Here is a 19,238-nt window from a genome sequence, read left to right as displayed (position 1 = left end):
AAAAAACCTGCACAGGGTCACAATCTGTCTATTTCAAAGCTTCCCAGCCAGAGAGGGCTGCCTGTAGTACACAGGGGAGAGGAGAGCTGTCCTTGGGCAGGGTAGCACCCCATCTGCTGCAGAGGGCAGGGCTACCCGTGTGTGTGCTGCATTTCCTTGGCTCTCTCCCTCCCTCCACCACTCTGTTTGGCAGCCCTGATGTGCTCACACAGTGCAGGAGCACCAGGGCCATTCCCTCCTCCCCACCCTGCAAGGGGAGTTCCTGACCCACACGGATGCACAGGGCTTAGCTGGAGCCACGCTCTGGTGTCAGCCTGGAGTAACTCCTGAGCTGGGGCTGGCTGAGCTCAGCATCCATCCCAGACTGTCAGGGGGTGTATCTCAGAGAGGCAAGGCAAGCTTTCAGCTGGTCTCCTTTAATTGTGGGGGAGGGAGGGGGGAAATGTCTCTGTCAAAGTACCTGCTAGCAGAGCCCTGTGAAGCAGCTGTGGTCAAGGGAGCAGTGCTGCTTAACCTGTGCAAATGAAACAGGGCCACAAGCATCACCCAGTATGGTAAATACTGTAGCCACAAGCCTTTCCTCTGTCCATTCTGTACCTGTCTAAACTACCTAATGTGATTCTGCCTGCCTCCAGAAATGAGATCCCTGTACCCAGCTGAAGGGGACCATGAGGGCAGTGCTTCCCTCAAGATCATCAGCTGCAAGAGTTTTGAAGCACTTAGCTCCTCTTTGCCTGCACCCAAAATGGTATAAATCTTTTTGCAAGGGAAGATGATTACTTGAGCAGTAAAGGATTAGCAGATGTGAGCATTGCATAGCTGGTTGTGCTAGTCACATTTTCCTAAATAGATATTCTGTTAGATACACACAGGCCAGGGAGTGCTATGGAATGCAGCTCTTTCCAAATAGATTAATACACACATGCCTATGTGTGTGCCTTTCCCAGACTTTCTATTAGCTTTTTTCTAAACAGAGAATGTATTTGTGTCTGAGTAAAGGACTTCTGCCTTCTGAATTACTGGTGCCTTTAAAAGGGATAAAGTGTTTTTAGTAACTGTAATCACATTGTGTGATTAATATAAAGTCCTTGTCTTTATGAAAGGATCTCTGGGTGGTTCATGGATATTAAGCCTCCCAACAACCAGCTAAAGACAGGTACTGTTACTATAGGAAGGGAAACTGAGGCACAAATTAATGGAGCTGATTTGATTGTAGTCACTTATGTCATCCCCTGGATCTTTGTTGAGCAGTGAAACTTTAGTTTTCCTCAGACCATCCTTTAAGTTTGGGGTGATGCTAGGAGCAGAAAGCCTTTTCTCTTTGGTGGATGAGTTCCCTGCTGGATTATGGAGCTAAACCAGCTCTCCTCAGTGTTTACGCAGCCTCTACAGCTGAAGCAAAAAAGCTTGTACTTTGGAGTTTTCTGGTGTGTGAGGAGAATGTGGAAAAGGTCCTCTTCCTGCAGCACCTTCCGTGTCCCTGGGTGAGGAGGAGCACACAACCCCACCCTGAGAGCTGTTCTCTGAGGCAGGCCTGGAATCCCAGCTCTGAGAGTGATCCTGCAAGAGGTGTGGCTGCTGGATTTGCTCTGGGTGACTCTGGGTCCGTGTATCCCTGGTAGGGCTGGAACCCCTGTCTTACTGCTTGAAATTATCTCCTGACCGTGTTAATTAATACGTTCTCTTTGCTTTTGCAAGGCTAATGAGTTGTTGGGGAATTTCAAGTGCTTTGTTGAAAGCAACTGAATACAGACAGCCTTCTGGATGCTGGCAAAACTCTGCCAAATACAGGGAATCCACACAGCTCACATACATCCCTCCCATGGCCCTCCAGAGAAAGCCAGTCTTTTGAAGGCTCTCTCTTGTACAAGCAGCTGTTGGGCAGAACAGAAAGCAGCTGCAGCCCCTTGTGAACTGGTTTGAATTTTCTGCTGCTTGGAAAAATTCACCAAGGAAACAGAGAGAGACCAACAAATAGCGGAGCCTGGAGACAGCACTGCTGGCTACCTGCAGCATGGTTCTGCAAATTGCTAGCAGACTTCCAGGCAAAAAAAGGTTGTCACACATACTTGGCTAAATGACAGCCTGGGACCCAGCCCAGCCTTTCATCTTGCCTGCCAACAATCTTTCTCTTCTCTCTTTCCTTTTTTGCCCCCTTAAGTTCTCTTCAAGGAATGTGTCACTCCTGACACCCTCCACTAAACAAGAAACCAAGCAAAGCTCAAAGCTTCTTCTGCTGAATCAACACACAGGAAAGAGCTTGGCTTTGGCCAACTTTCCTTTCTGTCCATAGGACTAAAATGTAATACAGAATGTTTTTGTGTAATTGTGTCCTGAACTCCCATTCTAATCCTTTTTGGGATTAGAAAGTAGTTAATTTTAGGCTGAATCTCACTGATAACCTTTCTAGCCAAAAGGGAAAAAAACTGTTACCCTCCCAGCAGAGATGGGTCCTCAGTGCTGGAAGGCCAGCAGAGATTGCAGGAACAGCAACTGAGACAGGGATGGATGAGGGCCTCAGTCCCTTGGCCGGGCACTCTGCTGTCTGCCTTTGCTATCAGGGCTTCCTGTCTAGATCTAGTTTGCATTTACCCTGCCTGACTTTAGGTATTAATTTGTTGTGTCCATTTAGGAGCCCATGCACCCGTGGTGATCTCTGCCTTACTGGAGAAGCAGCACTTCCAGGGAGTGGTTCAGGGTGACTGGTGCCAGTGGGCTGAACCCAAGTCTTGGATTTGTTCATGGCTCACCAAGCTGAGCAGGGAGCCAGGCCAGAGAGCTCTGTCCAGCACTCACCTTCTCTCCCTCTCTGGCCCCCTGAGTCAGAGTGCCCTGGTGTCACACGAGCCACAGCAGCCTGACTATTGGGGTGGCTGCAGCACAGATGAGCAGGACATGACCAAGACAGCCATGGTGTGGATTGTCTTAAACTGTCTTGTGGTCTGAATACAAAGCCTGTGGCTCATGACTTACCTACATTTTAGCCCTGGTGACACAGTGACCATAAACACAATTAAATAAACAAGCTTGAGGCTTGGTTTGGTGGGGTCTGGGGGAGCTGGCAGGTTTGTCTTGCTGCTTGGCAGGATCTGTAGTCACATGCTGAGCTGCCAGTCACTGCAGGGACAATTTCTGACACTAACCAGCCCAGGCTTTAGTCCCAGGCTGTCCCACCAGCACAGGGACATGCCCACCCACAGGACAGGTTGCACAGCTTAGCAAACCAGAACCTCTCCCACCCTGAGTTGTTTCCAGGTGTTCTGGAGGGATTCACCACTAGAAGGTGGTGAGAGACCATGTCTTTTCACCACCTTTCCATATCTCCGAAATATCCAAACAAGCTCTTTTCTTCTTCCTCTCCTTCCCTCAGGAAGGCAGATCTCTAACCTTCCCCCAGTGTAAATGCAGGCAGGGATCCCATCAGCTAATAAAGCAAGAAATAAACACATTTCCTTAATGCCTAATCAAAGTTAATGGGGCATATGAAATTGCTGGAGTAAGGCTTAAGGAGGACAGACCAAGAGAAGGTTCACAGGTTTAGATATTTGGTTTTTTTCACTAAGAGTACCACATAGTGAAATCCATTCACCCTGGAAGGAAGTCTTACCCAAGACATGAATATTTGTGTGTAAGCCAGCCACTTTGTGTGGTGCCTTATAAGAGACCTCGCAAGTCCTGTGCTCTGCTCCTTCACATACTGCAGAATGAAAGTCCAGTGGATTTGTTTCCCTTGGCAAAACAACCATTTCTAGTTGCAAATGAAGACTGAGATAAGGGTTTGCAGATATGTCTTAGTGCAGAGGAAAGCTGCTCAGCATTATGCAAGTGTGTGTGGTTGGCCTCTCATGTCTGGTGTGCCTCAAGCCTACACTCAATCCCTCACAGGGTGAGCAAGGCCATGGCTTTTTATCTCAAGTCTGATGCTTCTCTAAATATTTTGTCCAGGTTTTTGGCTCTAAGACATCATGCAGATTTCAAATAATTTGTAAAATATATACGGTTTGAAATAGAATGGCTTTATGAAAGCTAAACTGCAGTCTATTCTTAATGAAGTTTGAATTGGATATTTGTCCCTCCCCTTTATTTTCCGTTTCCTTTTCCCCTCTTTGTTAGGTGATTACAATACAGAAAAGCATTCCCTGGCTTTCCATTCCCATCTTCCTTCCTGTCCAGATGAGCTGGAAAGGGGCAAAACCTCTGCCCACCGCCTTGACCCTGCAGTACAAGCAGGGGTGCTCTGTGCTCCAGCACTTCAGGAGGTTCTGGAATGCAGAGAATCAACCTTTCTTTCCAGGCTGGATCAGCTGGGCCCCTCCTGGGCACTGACATGGGAGGGTGAGGGAGGTCTGGGGTTTCCTTAAGGTCTTAAAGCCTAAGTTGTTTCTCTTCTTCACAATATTTGCTTCTGGTTTCTACATTGCACAAGCCTTTCCAGAGAAGTTGGATTATCCAACAAACATGTTTGCAGATTTTTGTTTAGGAAAATGTCTGTTCTCTAGCCACTGTGACCCTGCCTAGCCTGGTGCTCCAGCAGCTCTCTTCTCTTTGCCCTGAAAGGGCCTTGCAGAAGTATAAATGATCCTTCATTCCTGCGCACAAAGAAAAAACCTTTAGTTTTGCTGATATGCTGACATTACTAAGACAATAATTTGGGTTTGAAATAGGCAAAGGACAAATGCCTTGAAAATCTCTGATTGTAAATGTGGGGGAGAACAACTTATCATTAACTGACTGTTGTTAGGAAGGGAGCACAGCTAAGAAAACCTGCAAAGTGGTTTTGAGTTGACAAAGTATCTACTGACTGAGTAAAAAGAGAAATACAGTCGATCTTTGTGAGGCAAATTGTTGTCTTCAAAATATATATGTAAAATAAATACAAAATAAAATTGCAAAAAGAAATATGCAAAGTTACATAAAGGCAGCAGTACAGTTTGTGAATACCAGCCAAGGCATACTGCAGCAATAGCATGTAATGGCCCCAGTCCAGTGTGGGGCCACAGGCAGGATATCCCATTATTCCATTGGTGTTAATGATGCAGGAAATGGCCAGACTGAAAGGGGAAAAAAAAGCAGGGGAATCTTTGAAAGAAGGGCTCTTCCTTCAGGAAATTTTTGCATGTTTGTTTTTTATGTTGTTTCTGTCATGCTATGGCTGTGAGTGTGTGTGAGAAGGTTTGTTTGTTAGTAGAGCTGGCCTGGGAACTATCAGTTATGAGAATTAGCTTGTACTTTTTGGGGGTTTTATGCTTATGCAGTTCTTTATTGTATATATGACTTTGTGTGTATTTAAATAGAGGGGCAGACCTAATGAATGTAGGAAACAGAGAAGCTGGGACTTAACAAACATTGTGTTACACCTCCCCACCCCTTGAGAGAACTCTTTGCTGAAATGTTGTTGACAGGAGGGTCTGACAGGTATATTGCTGCTGCTTCTCTATAAGCACTTACAATTAATCTTGATTAATTTAGGATGAAGAAGCATTGGAGGGTTCATGGGAAGCACTGCAGGCACCCCTGCCCCTCTGTTCCTGGGTTACTGGGCGCTGCTGCTCCCACCCTTAGAGAGGCACCGCTGTTCCTGAGCAGCAGGTTTGTGCTCTGGGGAGGAACATGGTTACACACCCGCACAGCACCAGCAGCTCTCACCCAGCAAGGCTCCTGCAGAGCTCACCTGACTGCTCCCCTGCCAGGGGGGCAAGGCTCTACAGAGTTCAAAAGCAGATAATCTGCAGTGATCCTTTGCCTGCACCATGGAAGCAATGAGGAAAATCCACGTGTGAGCTTTAAACCCAGTGATGGCAGGAGCCAGGGCACCGGGGCTGAGCAGAGCTTGGCCATTCTGCTCCTGAGGCTCAGCTGCTCCAAGGCAGCCCAGCTGTCCCTGCTGAGCCCTCCAGGCAGCACTGCATGGCCACACAGCTCCTCCAGTGCTGCTGACCCATCGGACCTTCAAGCCAAGCCACTGCACAAGGCACCAGCCTGGTGTCATACGTGACCAGAAAACTCAGTGGCTACTGGTTACTTAATAAATTGACACATGATTTACAGTTCTTCCACCTGCACAAGTGGCCATGACACCTTCTTGCCCTTGCAGTGTAGTAGAACTTGTTCATTTTTGTAACTTCCTCTGTTGGTTTTCACTGGTGAGTGGTTTAAGGGTAGGTGAGCGGTCCCACACCCGATCACCTGACCCCTCTGTGCCTTTAATGGAGTCCCCAGGTGGTGACTTTTTCCACTTTGGCAAACTTAGATGGACACACAGGGCTCAGATGCATGCAGACCTGCTAGCTTTCACAGAAATGGGCATTTGGGAATCCCTGGTGGGTACAGAAGAGCTCACTTCAATTGCAGAGTGCAAAATTCACTGCTGAAATTTACGGTGCCTGTAACAGAAGGTGGGAGAAAGAGTTCTGCTGAGCTGTGAGGTGTCAGGATATTTAGGACACCCTTGGCTTGTGTTACCTTTTGGCAGCTGGAACAGCTGCTGCATTGGCTGTTAAGCTTGGTCCTTCCCAGGCTGAGCTAAGCTAGGTGTGCAGACCAAAGGGTAGAAGGGTGGACAGTTAAGTAGAGGAGGAACAAGGGGACCATGAGCAGGAGGAAGTGCTCTGCCAACCACAGGCTTTCCACAGACCACAGGCTGAGAAGCAGAACTTCCTGAGCTATAAACTTGTCACCAGGGTGGACCAGTAACACCAGCATTCTGCAAGGCAGGGAGGACACTGGACAGGCAAGCCTGCCTCATGGGGCACATCCAGCTTCTCACATCATTTCCATTATCCAATTTTTCTGTACATCCAAGAACCTTACAATGTAGGAAGCTCCCATGGCTTGCTTTACATCCTACTTCTTTCCCCCCCTCGTTCTACCTGTCAGACAACAAGCAAGTTGTTTATTTCTGACTAGAGGGTCACAATTACCTGAAGATCTCAAGAACTTCTCTTTCTACTTTTGGGTTTTTCATTGTTTGTTATTTTATTTCTGTTTGTTTGATTGATTTTGTAAGATCCCCTGGCTCTGTTACGATAAAGCGCTTATTAATACCTGAATTTTCTGCAAGTCAAGGTTCATGTTTGGTGCACAAAATCAGCTTTTGTGCTATGGTTTTTTCAATATATTTGAAACCTTTGCTACCTTCCCATCTTCCTAATACTCTGTTTTATGATGAAACAACTCCAGAATTTCAAAAATATGTTGGAGTTCTTCCTGCAGCTAGGTTGGGTTTAGGGTCTCACTTCCACCAGCAGTTGGAAGAAGAACCCAGCAAGGTGACCAAAGGCAGGGCCAGACGGTAAATGAATCCTTCATCAGTTCAGATCAAATTAATCTGAGATGTAGAAGTGATCAGAGATGGGCTGGCTTATGAGTGTAAGTACATGGTAACAAAAATTGGCCATTTCTAGGATGGAAGCAAAATGAAGCTTGATGTCCTCTGGCTGTGGCACTGCATAATGTCCCTCACAGTGAACTGAAAGTAACAGCACACGAATTCACATGTGTCTGAACAAAGATTTTTAATAAGTCTGTGCAGTTTGGACACCAAGCTACCTCCATTCAATGTGTTCCTCAATACCTGTCTAATCAGAAGTGATACTAAACCAAAGAAGGCATTGGCAGCTCTGTTTCTTGCAGTGGGTGAAACCTTGTACTTGCTGTTCATGTAACTCCAATTATTCCTGTAAGGAAAGAAGGTGACCATGAAATAAAAGGATATAAAGATCTGTCTGTATTTCCAGTGGCACAGAGCCCTGCAGTGGGTCCAGCTGGGCTGGCTGTGACACTGGATGTAAACCAGCCCTGCGAGTGCTCTGTCTGTCTCACCCATGTCCATGAATCCCCATGCTCCCAGCTCTCTCTTTTGACCACAGGAATTAACAGCACTGCCTATCAATTTCCATCAGGGCTACTCTGTTGGCTTTAGCAGCTTCTATCTTTTCCTCCTGCTTCAAGTGCCCCTTATAACCCCTGGGCTTGAAGGGTTTCCACATGTCAGCCTCAGTCCCAAGCTGGTTTATCCCAAATGGTGTCCCTTCAGGTACCAGGTAGCTCTGGTGCTAAAAGTTGCTCTATCACCTGGCACATGGAGTTTGTGACTGTGTCTGTATTTCTCCCTCAGTATCAAACCAGCTCACACACATTTTAAGACCTGTGGTTCCTGGTCTGCTATGAATGTTTATATACCATTGGATCTCCCTCCTTGAGGACAGCACAGCAAACCCTTGCTCTTTCTTGATGTCTTCTCATTTTCAGAGGGACAAGCAAAAGCAATAAAACATAATAATAAAAGACTAGCTCCTAATTCTTAAATCTGGTCTGCTTAAACAATACTAAGGCACTCTGCCATTACTTATCAGTGCACTATAGAGCATTTGATTGACAATTTAAGATTTAATTTTAAAAATACATTATGTCTCTTCTCAGAGCAAATGTGCAGGAGTGAAGAATTAATCTGGCAGTCCCTGCAGCTGTTTCACACAATTGCTGTGTTCTCAGCTGCCTCAGGGAAATTCAGAGTGACCAGCCACATACAATCCAGCCAGGAAGCCCTTAGTGTCAGCAGGATTGTGACAATATTTTTGAAACCCCTTGCAAAGGAATGCTCAGGCCTTCATCTGCACAAAATTCAGTGGATTATATTTCCTTGCTGGTCTGCTGACTTCTGGGGATATTCAGCTGGCAAGAGTGGCTCCAGGTTTTTAAAGCAGTGAGTCATGGTGGTCATTACTGCAGTGTACAGTCACTGTGCAATAATTCAAACCACCATTGTCATTATTATTGCCTCCAACAAGCAACCTGATACCTGCTGCAAGCCCGGGGCAGGTGTGTGAATGTAATCACTGTGCAATTAATTAGCCTGTGCTGCCAATCAGTATGCAGCCCACAGCTCCCTGCTTCCCAGCTGAATCCAATTTAGCACAACCACTGCAAGATTCAAATGTACTTTGCAGGAAGAACTCAAGAAAAGAAAAGAAAAGAAAGCAGGCAGCTCTAGGGACAGCTTTTCACCTTCACGTCACACCTATCAAAGTGAGCACCTGCCCCCATCAGCCAAAGGATTTTGCAGGACTATAGGACAAGAACAGAGTTTTATGTTATTTTTGAAAGTGAGGCTTTAGAAGTCCTCTGTTGCATGAATTCTGAGTGAGCAAGCTGGGAAGGCCGGCTGCTCACCATGGTGGCCCTGGAAATTCCTTCAACTGGCAGCACAGCGAGAGCCCAGGAGCTGCCTGGGCTCCCTCCTCCCTGTGCAGCCACAGAGCTCCCACAGAGCCAGATTAAATTGCTGGATTAAGCATTCCCACAGCCCCATCCAAATCTTGGTGACAGCTGTGCCCAGGACAGAAGTCAAGCGTCGGTGCCGTAACTGCGTCAGCCGGCGCGTCGTGGCTCAGGGCAGTGCCGCTGAGCGAGGCCAGGGGGGCAGGCACTCCCCTTCCTCAGCCAGCACAGATTGAGTCAATACAGTGTGTGCTACTGCTCCAAACCCAGCATTTTAAGGGATTTGGGCAATGCAAGCCTCTTCTTTTGGGAATTTATCCATCATCTCTTATAACTCACTGACAGGAGACATCTCACCAAACATTCCCCTGATTCCATGTGATCCCCTTAATGACTCTTCCTGCCTCTCCTTTTGCCAGTCTCCCTTTTCACTCATCTGTGCTTTCCTCCCTCTCTACAGGTACAAGAGCCTGCTTAGCTCCTTCCAGGCTGGTCTGGCTTTTGAGAGAGCACCTCATCCCCGAGGGCCCATAAAATATTTGACTGCCTCTTCTGCCAAAAAAAAAAAAAGAAAGCCTTATCCACTGCCCTAAATTTGCTGCACTGAAAGACTCCACACACTGAAATAATGAGATTTTCCATTAGGGCAAACACTTTCAGGCTCTCACTTTTTCATCTTGTATGTCTGAGCTTGGATCTATTTTCAATTTTCTATCCATTCTCCAAAATTCAGACCCTACATGCAGCCACATGAGTTGGAAGGTCAGTTCTGTTATTTTTCCTCGCCAGTGTGCTCCTGTTGCCAAAGCCCAGCGGGTGCTGTGAGCTCTCAGAGGCTGTGCCCATGGTGGGGAGCAGAGGGATGGATGCTCTGTGGGAGCTCTGTGCCAGGTCACTGTGTGCCTGTGCTCAGCAGGTCCAGGCTGGCTTGTGTCCCTTTCCTGGCTTTGTGGATAACCCTCATTTCCCTGCAGGCAATGGGATTCCTGAGCCCAGTGCTTTGCTGGCCCCACCTTACATAACTAACGGCTAACACAGTTCCTCAGGCAGGAGCTATGGCCGTACATGTCACCTTCTGGTGACGCTGCAGGACTTTATCAGCATTGACCTCCTTCTGACTGAGGTTTCACACATCATTCAGATGTGATCAGGTTCATGTCTTTGTGACTAATTAGGGGAGCAATTTTTGTGTTACGGAACATTTCATTATATGTCAACTTTCCCTTCAATTCATTACTTCTTTCCCATTACTGAGTATGAATATTGCCATCCAACACATGTTTTCCCTTCACATGGTTACAAGGCTTTTTTTTGGTTGTTTTTTTCTGTTAAAAAACCCCAAGGGATGACTCAGGGTAACTTCCAAAAGGATATTCCACTGTTTTACTCGATTTGTTCAGATGATATTGATTAAAATCACATGCTGGTAAATCAAAAAGAAATTCCCTCACCTATGTGACAAGCAGAGCTTTTATCACAAGTAGAGCTTCACTTATTTCAATTTGCTTTTTATAAAGCACAGTTCTCTCATTCCTACTGTCTTGACTATGATCTCAAAAAAAGGATTGATTAAAATCAAGATTCTGTGAAATAATACCTTTATATACAACCTGAATTATAAAGGCACCTGTATTTTCTGAGAAAGCTGTCTGTGAAGGGTTGAAAAAGAAAAAAACTACTAAAAAATAATATCTTTGTATTGCTTTTGGGATATGAAAGGCTATTTTTACACAAACTGACTTTTGGGACAGACCTGCTGTGTTAGGTTAGGCCTTTGAAATGACTCTCTTTTAGTAGTTTAAGACTGACCTTATTTGAAATTTAGTACCTTAAGATCTGTATCTTTTTAAATAAAAGGAAAAGGAAAAGTATTTGAAGTAAGACCAAATCAAAAGTGAGAGTCATATTTTCAGTTCTGACCTCTAAATGGAAAAATTAGAGCAGCAAAACATTTTTGTGTGTGTTCTCTTACATTTTCTTTAAATGCAAAATCAATTAATGAAATGTATGACAAGCCTGTATCCTCATGTCCATGGCTTTACCCAGTAGAGCTCTTGTGACCAGACTTTTCAGCACAAGTATTTCCACTGCCTGCAGAGCTAAGTACATGGATAAATTGACTTTGTCAACTCAGCACCAGAGCTTGATGCCAGTATTTCTCACCAGTCTGCCATTAGACTGCTGTGATGGTGCTCACAGGGGTCAGAGGATGAGGGAAGAGATGAGGATCTGACTCCAGGTTTCAGAAGGCTTGATTTATTGTTTCATTATATATATTATATTGAAACTATACTAAAAGAATAGAAGAAAGGATTTCATCAGAAGGCTAGCTAAGAACAGAAAAAGAAAGAATAACAAAAGCTTGTGTCTGGGACAGAGAGTCTGAGCCAGCTGACTGTGATTGGCCATTAATTAGAAACAACCACACGAGCCCAATCACAGATGCACCTGTTGCATTCCACAGCAGCAGATAATCAATGTTTACATTTTGTTCCTGAGGCCTCTCAACTTCTCAGGAGAAAAAACCTTAATGAAAGGATTTTCAGAAAATGTGTCTGTGACAGACTGCAGGGACTCCTCTGCTGCATCGCTGCTTTTGAAGCCATGAAACATCTCTCAGACCCTTCAGCTGGAGGTGGCACCCAGGGAACAGGCATGCTCAACCCTCTGTGGCCCTGGGCACCCCTGTGCATCCTTACCTGTGTCTGTGCATCCTCACCTGTGTCTGTGCATCCTCACCTGTGTCTGTGCATCCCTTACCCGTGTCTGTACATCCCTTACCTGTGTCTGTGCATCCTCACCTGTGTCTGTGCATCCCTTACCCGTGTCTGTACATCCCTTACCTGTGTCTGTTCATCCTTACCTGTGTCTGTGCATCCCTTACCTGTGTCTGTGCATCCCTTAACTGTGTCTGTGCATCCTCACCTGTGTCTGTGCATCCCTACCTGTGTCTGTGCATCCTCACCTGTGTCTGTGCATCCTCACCTGTGTCTGTGCATCCTCAGCTGTGTCTGTGCATCCCTTACCTGTGTCTGTGCATCCCTTACCCGTGTCTGTGCATCCTCACCCGTGTCTGTGCATCCTCAGCTGTGTCTGTGCATCCTCACCTGTGTCTGTGCATCCTCCCCTGTGTCTGTGCATCCTCACCTGTGTCTTTGCATCCCTTACCTGTGTCTGTGCATCCTCACCTGTGTCTGTGCATCCTCACCTGTGTCTTTGCATCCCTCACCCATGTCTGTGCATCCTCACCTGTGTCTGTGCATCCTCACCCGTGTCTGTGCATCCTCACCCGTGTCTTTGCATCCCTCACCTGTGTCTGTGCATCCTTACCTGTGTCTGTGCATCCTCACCTGTGTCTGTGCATCCTCACCTGTGTCTGTGCTTGAGCAGCACCAATGGGTGAGCCCAAACCAGCAGAGCCAGCACAGAGCACCCTGCCAGCCTGCTGGCATGACAGCCTTGGTGCCTGGGGTGGTTTGGTGCCCCTCCAGGAGCATTCCTGATGTCTGGGTGCCCGTGTCTGTGCTTGGGAGTCCTCTCCCCCCAGGTTTCTGTTTGCAGCTCCGCTTACCAGGGACTCCCTTGCTGTGTTTCAGCCCTGTCAGAGAAGCCAGTGAAGAGGGGAAGGAGACACGTCTCTGTCAGGCCAGTGCTGTGCGAAATTGCCTCCAGCTCCCAGGGATCAGCATCCTTGACAAACTCATCAAGACGTGTCCTGTGTGGCTGCAGCTGAACATGAGCCAGGAAAGGGCTGGGGCGATCCTTGGCAAAGAAACAGCAGGGGTAAGTCCAAAGCAATTTCAGTTCAGACAACCACATTTCCTGTCCTTGGTTAGGAGAGCAGTGCTTTTTTTTATGTGGAAGCAAAAATATTCAGCAGACTGCTCTCTGTTTTCACTACCATTTGACACTTTACCTCTCTCAACAGCACAAAAGATATATATTGGCTTTGGGAAAACAAGGAATATTATCTCTGGGTTAATTTGCTTACCATGTAGATTCATGGAGATGGCTTCCCATTCACCACCATACCCACAAGTATGGTGATTTTCCTGATCTGGAGCAATGAAAAAAAAAAATCTGTGAAGAAAAGGACCTTAGATTCAGGGAGCTGCTGAGAGTAATTTTAATTGCCACAATTGATATCTGGTTTGCATAAACTGAGTATTAGAGAATTATGCACTTGTGCAAAGCTTAGAGCCTGCTTAAGGAAAACAGCTCTGTGCCAGAGGGAGCTGCTCCCCTTTCCTGAGAGGTGAGGCATAGTAGATGTCCTGGCTGGATCCTTTGAGAAGGGCAGGGTGTAAATGACCTGAATTTATGTCAGGGCACACCTGCTCTGAGAGAATGTTTGGACCTGTCCCTTGGCCAAGTCAGTCCATCCCAGGGCTAAATGCTGGCACAGCTGAGTGACACCCTCCAGTGGGATTCACCTGAGCAGCCTGGGCTGTGCAGTGCACCTCACCCTGAATCAGATTTCTCAATTAGATTGAGCAAGATCTTTGTTTTTCTGTAAGCTCTGTCTCTAAGTGGAGTCTGTGATAGCCATGCATGGCCCCAAGCCCCCCCAGGCATTATCCATTCCCTGCAGGCTGGGAGTTCCCCACCTCTGAGTGGCTTTGGAGGAGCACCCTGCCTCTGTTCCTCCTGCTCAGCTGTCCTTGGGCACAGCCTTCAGCTGCAGTGGGAAGCAGACAGGAGAAGAGCTGGTGCATCAGAGGTGTCCCACGGCAAGGGCAGAACCTCCTGCCCTCTGGGAGCCCACCTGGAACTGGGCAGCACCATTCCCACCTGTGGTGAGAATAGAAGAGACTGATTTCAGTACTGGCCCTGACCCAGGGGAAGTACAGCACTCAGGGCTCAGCACAGCTCAGAAATTCCACCTCCTGCTTCTCTGAACAGCCAGAGCCCAATTTTAGCCTCTGGATCCATGGCAACCAGGCGTGCCCATCAGGAAAAAAGAAGTGATTCATTTCCAGGTTTCATTTCCCTGGTTGCTCAGATTAAATTTCAGATGTAGCACTCTAAGATGGTGCTGTCTGGCAGCCGTGGTTAGAGGGACAGCAGTGCCATGTGTAGGACATGGGCAAGGGAGAGCCTCTCCCTGCAGGTGCCACCTGCCTGTAGACATTCACTGCAGCAGAACGTGGGGCTGCCCTGCAGAAATCAGCCTGTTTGGGGCACACACCTGTGCATTTATTTGCATTTTCTCTGCCCTGATGGTCGACCTGAGGCCCTGGGGCTCCATTTCTCCTGAGCTCAGAGGCCAAGATGACAGCACTGTGTGAGGTTGTGAAGCTGCCCCAAAGCTGTGTGTTCAGCATGGGGGCTTCAAAGGGACTGGAGATGCCCTTAGGACTGGCACTCATGCAGGGAAAGGCCCTGGCTTCTAGACAAGCTTTTTTAAAATTCCTCTGCCCAAGAAATTAATGGTATTTGCTAGATTTCCATACATTACAGTTGATTAATGATTTTATCAACTCATACTTCTCTTTCTAATATTAATATCCAGGCTACAAAATTAGCTTGATTTTTTAAATTCAGGTTTTTAAAAGTACCTTGACTCCTTTCTGCCTAAGCTTACTATCAAAGAACAGATGAATATGAAGATTATTTTGTCTTTGCATCTGCACCTTCAAGATACAAGCTAAAAATATCCCTGACAATGAGCTTTAATTAGAAACACACTTAGGATCTCATACAATACAAAAATTGAGGCATTTTTACTTTTTCTTGGTGGAGCAGCTCTGTGGGAAAGGAGCTGTAGGGATGGTGGCCAGCCAGCTGGGCACAGCCCCAGTGGGCAGAGGCTGTGGAACCAGGGCTTGTCCAGCCAGGAGACACCTCCAGGGAGCCACACAGCAACCCCTGGCACCTGCAGGGAGCTCATGGGGAAGATGAAGGCATGAAGGCAGGCTGTGCTCAGCTCTGCAGGGTGGGGGGACAAGAGGCAGCAGTGTACATTGAAACCAGAGGGTCCAGATTGGGTGAAGGGAACATTTTGTCATACTGTCCCTGTGAGGACAGTAAGTGGTGGGACAGGTTGCCAAGAGAGGCTGGGCAGTCTCCAGCTTTGGACATTCTCCAGACTGGTACAGACAAATAAATCCCTGAGAAACTTGGTCTGGCCTCATGGCCTCACCCAAGGGGTTGGAAAAGGCTCCTCATAGGATACCTGCCATGCTGAATGATCTTCTGGTCCCACAAAAAGCTCTGCCATGGGCACTGTGGCCACCAGAGCCTTTGGCCTTATGCTCCTCTCATGGACACTCAAATCCTCACTGACTAAATGTACAAGTGACACCCTTGCTTTAGACCTGGACTGGGACATCCTGGGGTGACTCATCTGTGATTTAGGGCACTGGTGTGAGGACCATCACTTAACAAACTGGGAGTGCAGTTTTAAATCTTCAGTTGGTGAAATAGTTTGCTTTAGGCATAAGTGGGATATCAGTGATGTGATGCATAGAAACTTTGTGAGTGCCTTGGCAGGTCTGAATTTCACTTAGATGAAATGTCCTTTTCTCCATTATTTTTTGTTGTATAAAGCACAGCTAAGTGGAATAAAGCTAAAATAAGGCTATTTAAAGGTGGATTGTACTGATAAAATCTACATTGCCAATGACCTAAAATACAGTTTAGAAGCTCACATAATGTAGCTGAGCTCTTGATTCTTTTCTCCTTTTTCAGATATTCTTAGTTAGGAAAGAGGGTAATGTGAGCAACATGGTCCTTGCAGTCCGCCTGCCAGTGCAGAACGAGGCTCCTGCTGTGCTGGAGTACAACATTAAAGAAGAAAAATCAAGTAAGGTCTTTGTATTTTCTGCTCTTGCTCTGGTTAAGGTACTGCGTCCTCTTGTGATCACCAATATTTATGTAATCTCACTTGCACTGAACAGGTTCCTCTTGTGCCTGGCAGCAGATGTTGCTTTTATGATGTAGCTCAGTTAATATTTCCTGCAGCTGCTTTTCCTCAGCTCCCCTGTGGTTCTGCACCTTCTGTTATCATTTACAGACTCACAATAGGGAAATAAAGCACCTCCAGATGAGGAGGCCAGTGCTTTGATCAAGCAAGGGGAGCTGCCTTTCACCAGCTGGAAGTCTTGAGGGAAGTGGGAAGCATTGGCAGATTGAGCTTGGTTAACTCACTGACTCTCTCTATTCAAGCCACTGAATTTGGGGTCACCAGCCATCTGACATCTGCTGTGTTGCCTTTTCATGCACCTGGTCCAGTCCCACTGAACCACAAGTCACTCCTGAGCTGTTTTCAAAGCCAGCCAGGGAAGCAGGTGGCTGCTGGTCCCAGTGCCATTCCCAGCTGGATAGCCAAGTGAAAATTAACCCAGTCCAAAGTCAGCCATGTCTAACCCAGCCCTCTGTGTAAATGGACGTACAAGGCACACGATTTCCACTTTCAAAGGGATATTTGGAAACACCTGAGTTTTAGGATAGTCATAGAAACACACACTCAAAAGAGTTCATAAAAATAACTACACACTGTTTATTAATCTGAACACATTTAAGTCAAGTCCTCTGCCATTGAGCTCTGTCCCAAAGCTAGCTCTCCAGAGAAACTGTTTTATTCTTTGCTAAAACACTCTTGTTTCTCCAGATCAGTGTGCAATATCACTTTCTCCTTGTTCAAATGGAATTTACAGTTGCTCAAATCGTTTTCCCTTCTCCTACATTTCTTCACATACCTCTGCGTGGTAAACAGACTTTAAAGCCAGAGGTACAACTGAATCTCTCAAACTGTTCTAATCTCAAGGCCAGACCCCAGGCTGGCACAGCCCTGCTCCTGCATGGGGGGCAGCTCCCTGTCTGGCTGCTGCATCCCTGGGAAGCTTTCTGTCTCACCTGCCTGCTCCTGGGAGCACCCAGCTGTGGATGTTCAATGTTCCCTGTGAGGGCAGGAGCAGCAAAGCTTTTGCCACAACTTCAGGTGTTCAATTAAAAATACAAGGGCAAGGGTTAGCTGCAGGGTAGAGAAACCTTTTCTTTATTTAGCTATTTGAACTTGACCTAGGACTTAGATTTTTCATGGCGGGGAACCGGTTTTTTGATGATTCAAGATTTCCTTTGGATAAAAGCTAAAAAAATCAAATCGTGTCATCCTAAAATATGTCAGTTATAGAAACGTTACTTTTTCACTCATGTCCCTTACCATAAAATTTGATTTATTTTAGGACAGGCAAAATAAAATGTCGTACAAAAATGTCACTGAGCTAGCCTATCTAGAGAGACTTTGCTGCCATGCTTTTCCAACTTGCTTGCATTTTCTAATCTATCACTACCTTAATGCAAAGGATGTACTGGGAGACAAGCTTCCTGGTAGAAGCAAGAATTAAATCAGTTTCCATCATCTTCATGCAAGTTGCAAAGTAAGTGGAGGAGGGTAATTCAAATCCAGCAGCAATCCCAGCAGCCATGAGGCTCCTGCATTCCTATGGTGGATATTCACATTATATTTAGCTTGATTCTGTCAGGGTTGCGTGTCAGTTGGTAGAAAGCCTCTCAGTTCTCCATCCTGCACTGTGTTGACAAGAACTTATGAGACTCAGTACAGAAGTGGTCTCTCTTTTGCTTCCTTTCTCATTTAGGGTAAGTACCCCAGATTTTAAGTTTAAAAGAAATTGAATGAATTCTTGTAAATAAAGCCAAAGAACTGTATCTAGTGCAAGGGGACATGGTAAGACTGTGTCACAGAGATTTGGTAATTAATCTGGTGATTAATTAATTCTCTAGCTTCAGCTGCATTATTACACTGCCTTCTAATTTTTTTTCCATAAATAAAATTAAAAGATGTCTAAATGCTTTAAAAGAATTTAGAACCTGAGCTTCCTTGACAAGTAAGCTGGTATGTCTGGATTGCCTCAGATTAATGGTGTGCCCTTCACCCACCCCTGGTATTCTGTAAGTGTCAGGGTAGGAGACCTCTGAGCACCCCCAGAGATATTCTCTTGCGGCGGAATGCAAGTTGGTAGTTGGATTTTACGCTCTGAAAATATGTAAAACACCCCACCTGAACAGCCTGATGGCCACTGTGGACTGGCAGGGTTTGTTTTTCCAAATATTTATTCTTTAGCATCAGCAAATCTCTTCCCTGTGTGGGTTGACACACGAGCAATGATGTGTGTGACGTGCTCCAGGGAGAGCTGCTCGTCCCTTTCTGAGAGCTGGCTCCTCCCAAAGCCTTCAGAGAAGCAGGAACAAATCCTTCTCCTCACCTCACTTCAACTCCTTAGACTCCACACAGCTGATGCTTTCAGATGTAAACTGAAATCTGAATTTGTCTCGACATACAGAGTTCTGATTTTATGGAGAGTCTTCCTTCAGTTAAAATTCAAGTTGCAACCTAGCAAAATTCACATTGCAACCAGGTTACTATTTAGGATAACCTTGCCAGCTGCTTCTTGTCCTTGGCTGTTTGTAGAGCTATCCTCATTCCATCCCACTTTTCAGTCAGGATCTGAGGAGGCTTTCCCTGGTATCACAATGATGGTACAGAGGATGTTGCCCAGCCCCTGTGTTCTGTAAAGAGATGGCCATTCAATGAAGTACAAAAAAACCCTTCAGAATCTTCTTGCCATTGCACTGCCAAATAAAAGAGGTTCATTGTTTCACAATTTCTTTTCCTCATAGCAACTTTTTTTATATTTCGTGATTTGGGGAAGTATCATTTTCTGATGGGAAGACTGTATTTAATTGTGATTTCTCTTTTTAAATGGAAATCCCCAAAGAAGCCACTAGGTAAGAGAAAAATGAAATGAAACTTCTTTTCCTTTGTTTTGTTGGTTTTTTGGGAAATTTTCATCTCTTCTGTGAAGTAGCCCTTAGATAGAACAGGAGAATGGACTTCAAAATTTTTCTTCTAGTTCTTTTTGGTTGTAATTATTCCAGAGACAGGAAGGCTAAATCTCAGTGGTATCAGTAACTATAGAAGAGGCCAGATATCTGATATCAGGTACCATGTGGTTCATCAGAAAGTTGAGGAACCTGGCAATTTTCAGAGCCTTGGA

General features: G+C 46.0%; 1 protein-coding gene across 1 annotated transcript in view; it reads left to right on the top strand.

Annotated features, from left to right (window-relative positions):
- RIN3 (Ras and Rab interactor 3) overlaps positions 1 to 19,238 on the top strand; it is a 65,019-nt gene that overhangs the window by 6,421 nt on the left and 39,360 nt on the right. Inside the window, exons 2-3 of the mRNA XM_005483169.4 lie at positions 12,816 to 13,002; positions 15,910 to 16,024. Of these exons, the coding sequence (XP_005483226.2) occupies positions 12,816 to 13,002; positions 15,910 to 16,024 (302 nt within the window). The remainder of the gene's footprint in view (positions 1 to 12,815; positions 13,003 to 15,909; positions 16,025 to 19,238) is intronic.

This window comes from Zonotrichia albicollis, chromosome 6 (genome assembly GCF_047830755.1).
Source record: "Zonotrichia albicollis isolate bZonAlb1 chromosome 6, bZonAlb1.hap1, whole genome shotgun sequence".
Taxonomy (NCBI): Eukaryota; Metazoa; Chordata; class Aves; order Passeriformes; family Passerellidae; genus Zonotrichia; species Zonotrichia albicollis.
This window is presented reverse-complemented; position numbering and strand designations above follow the sequence as displayed.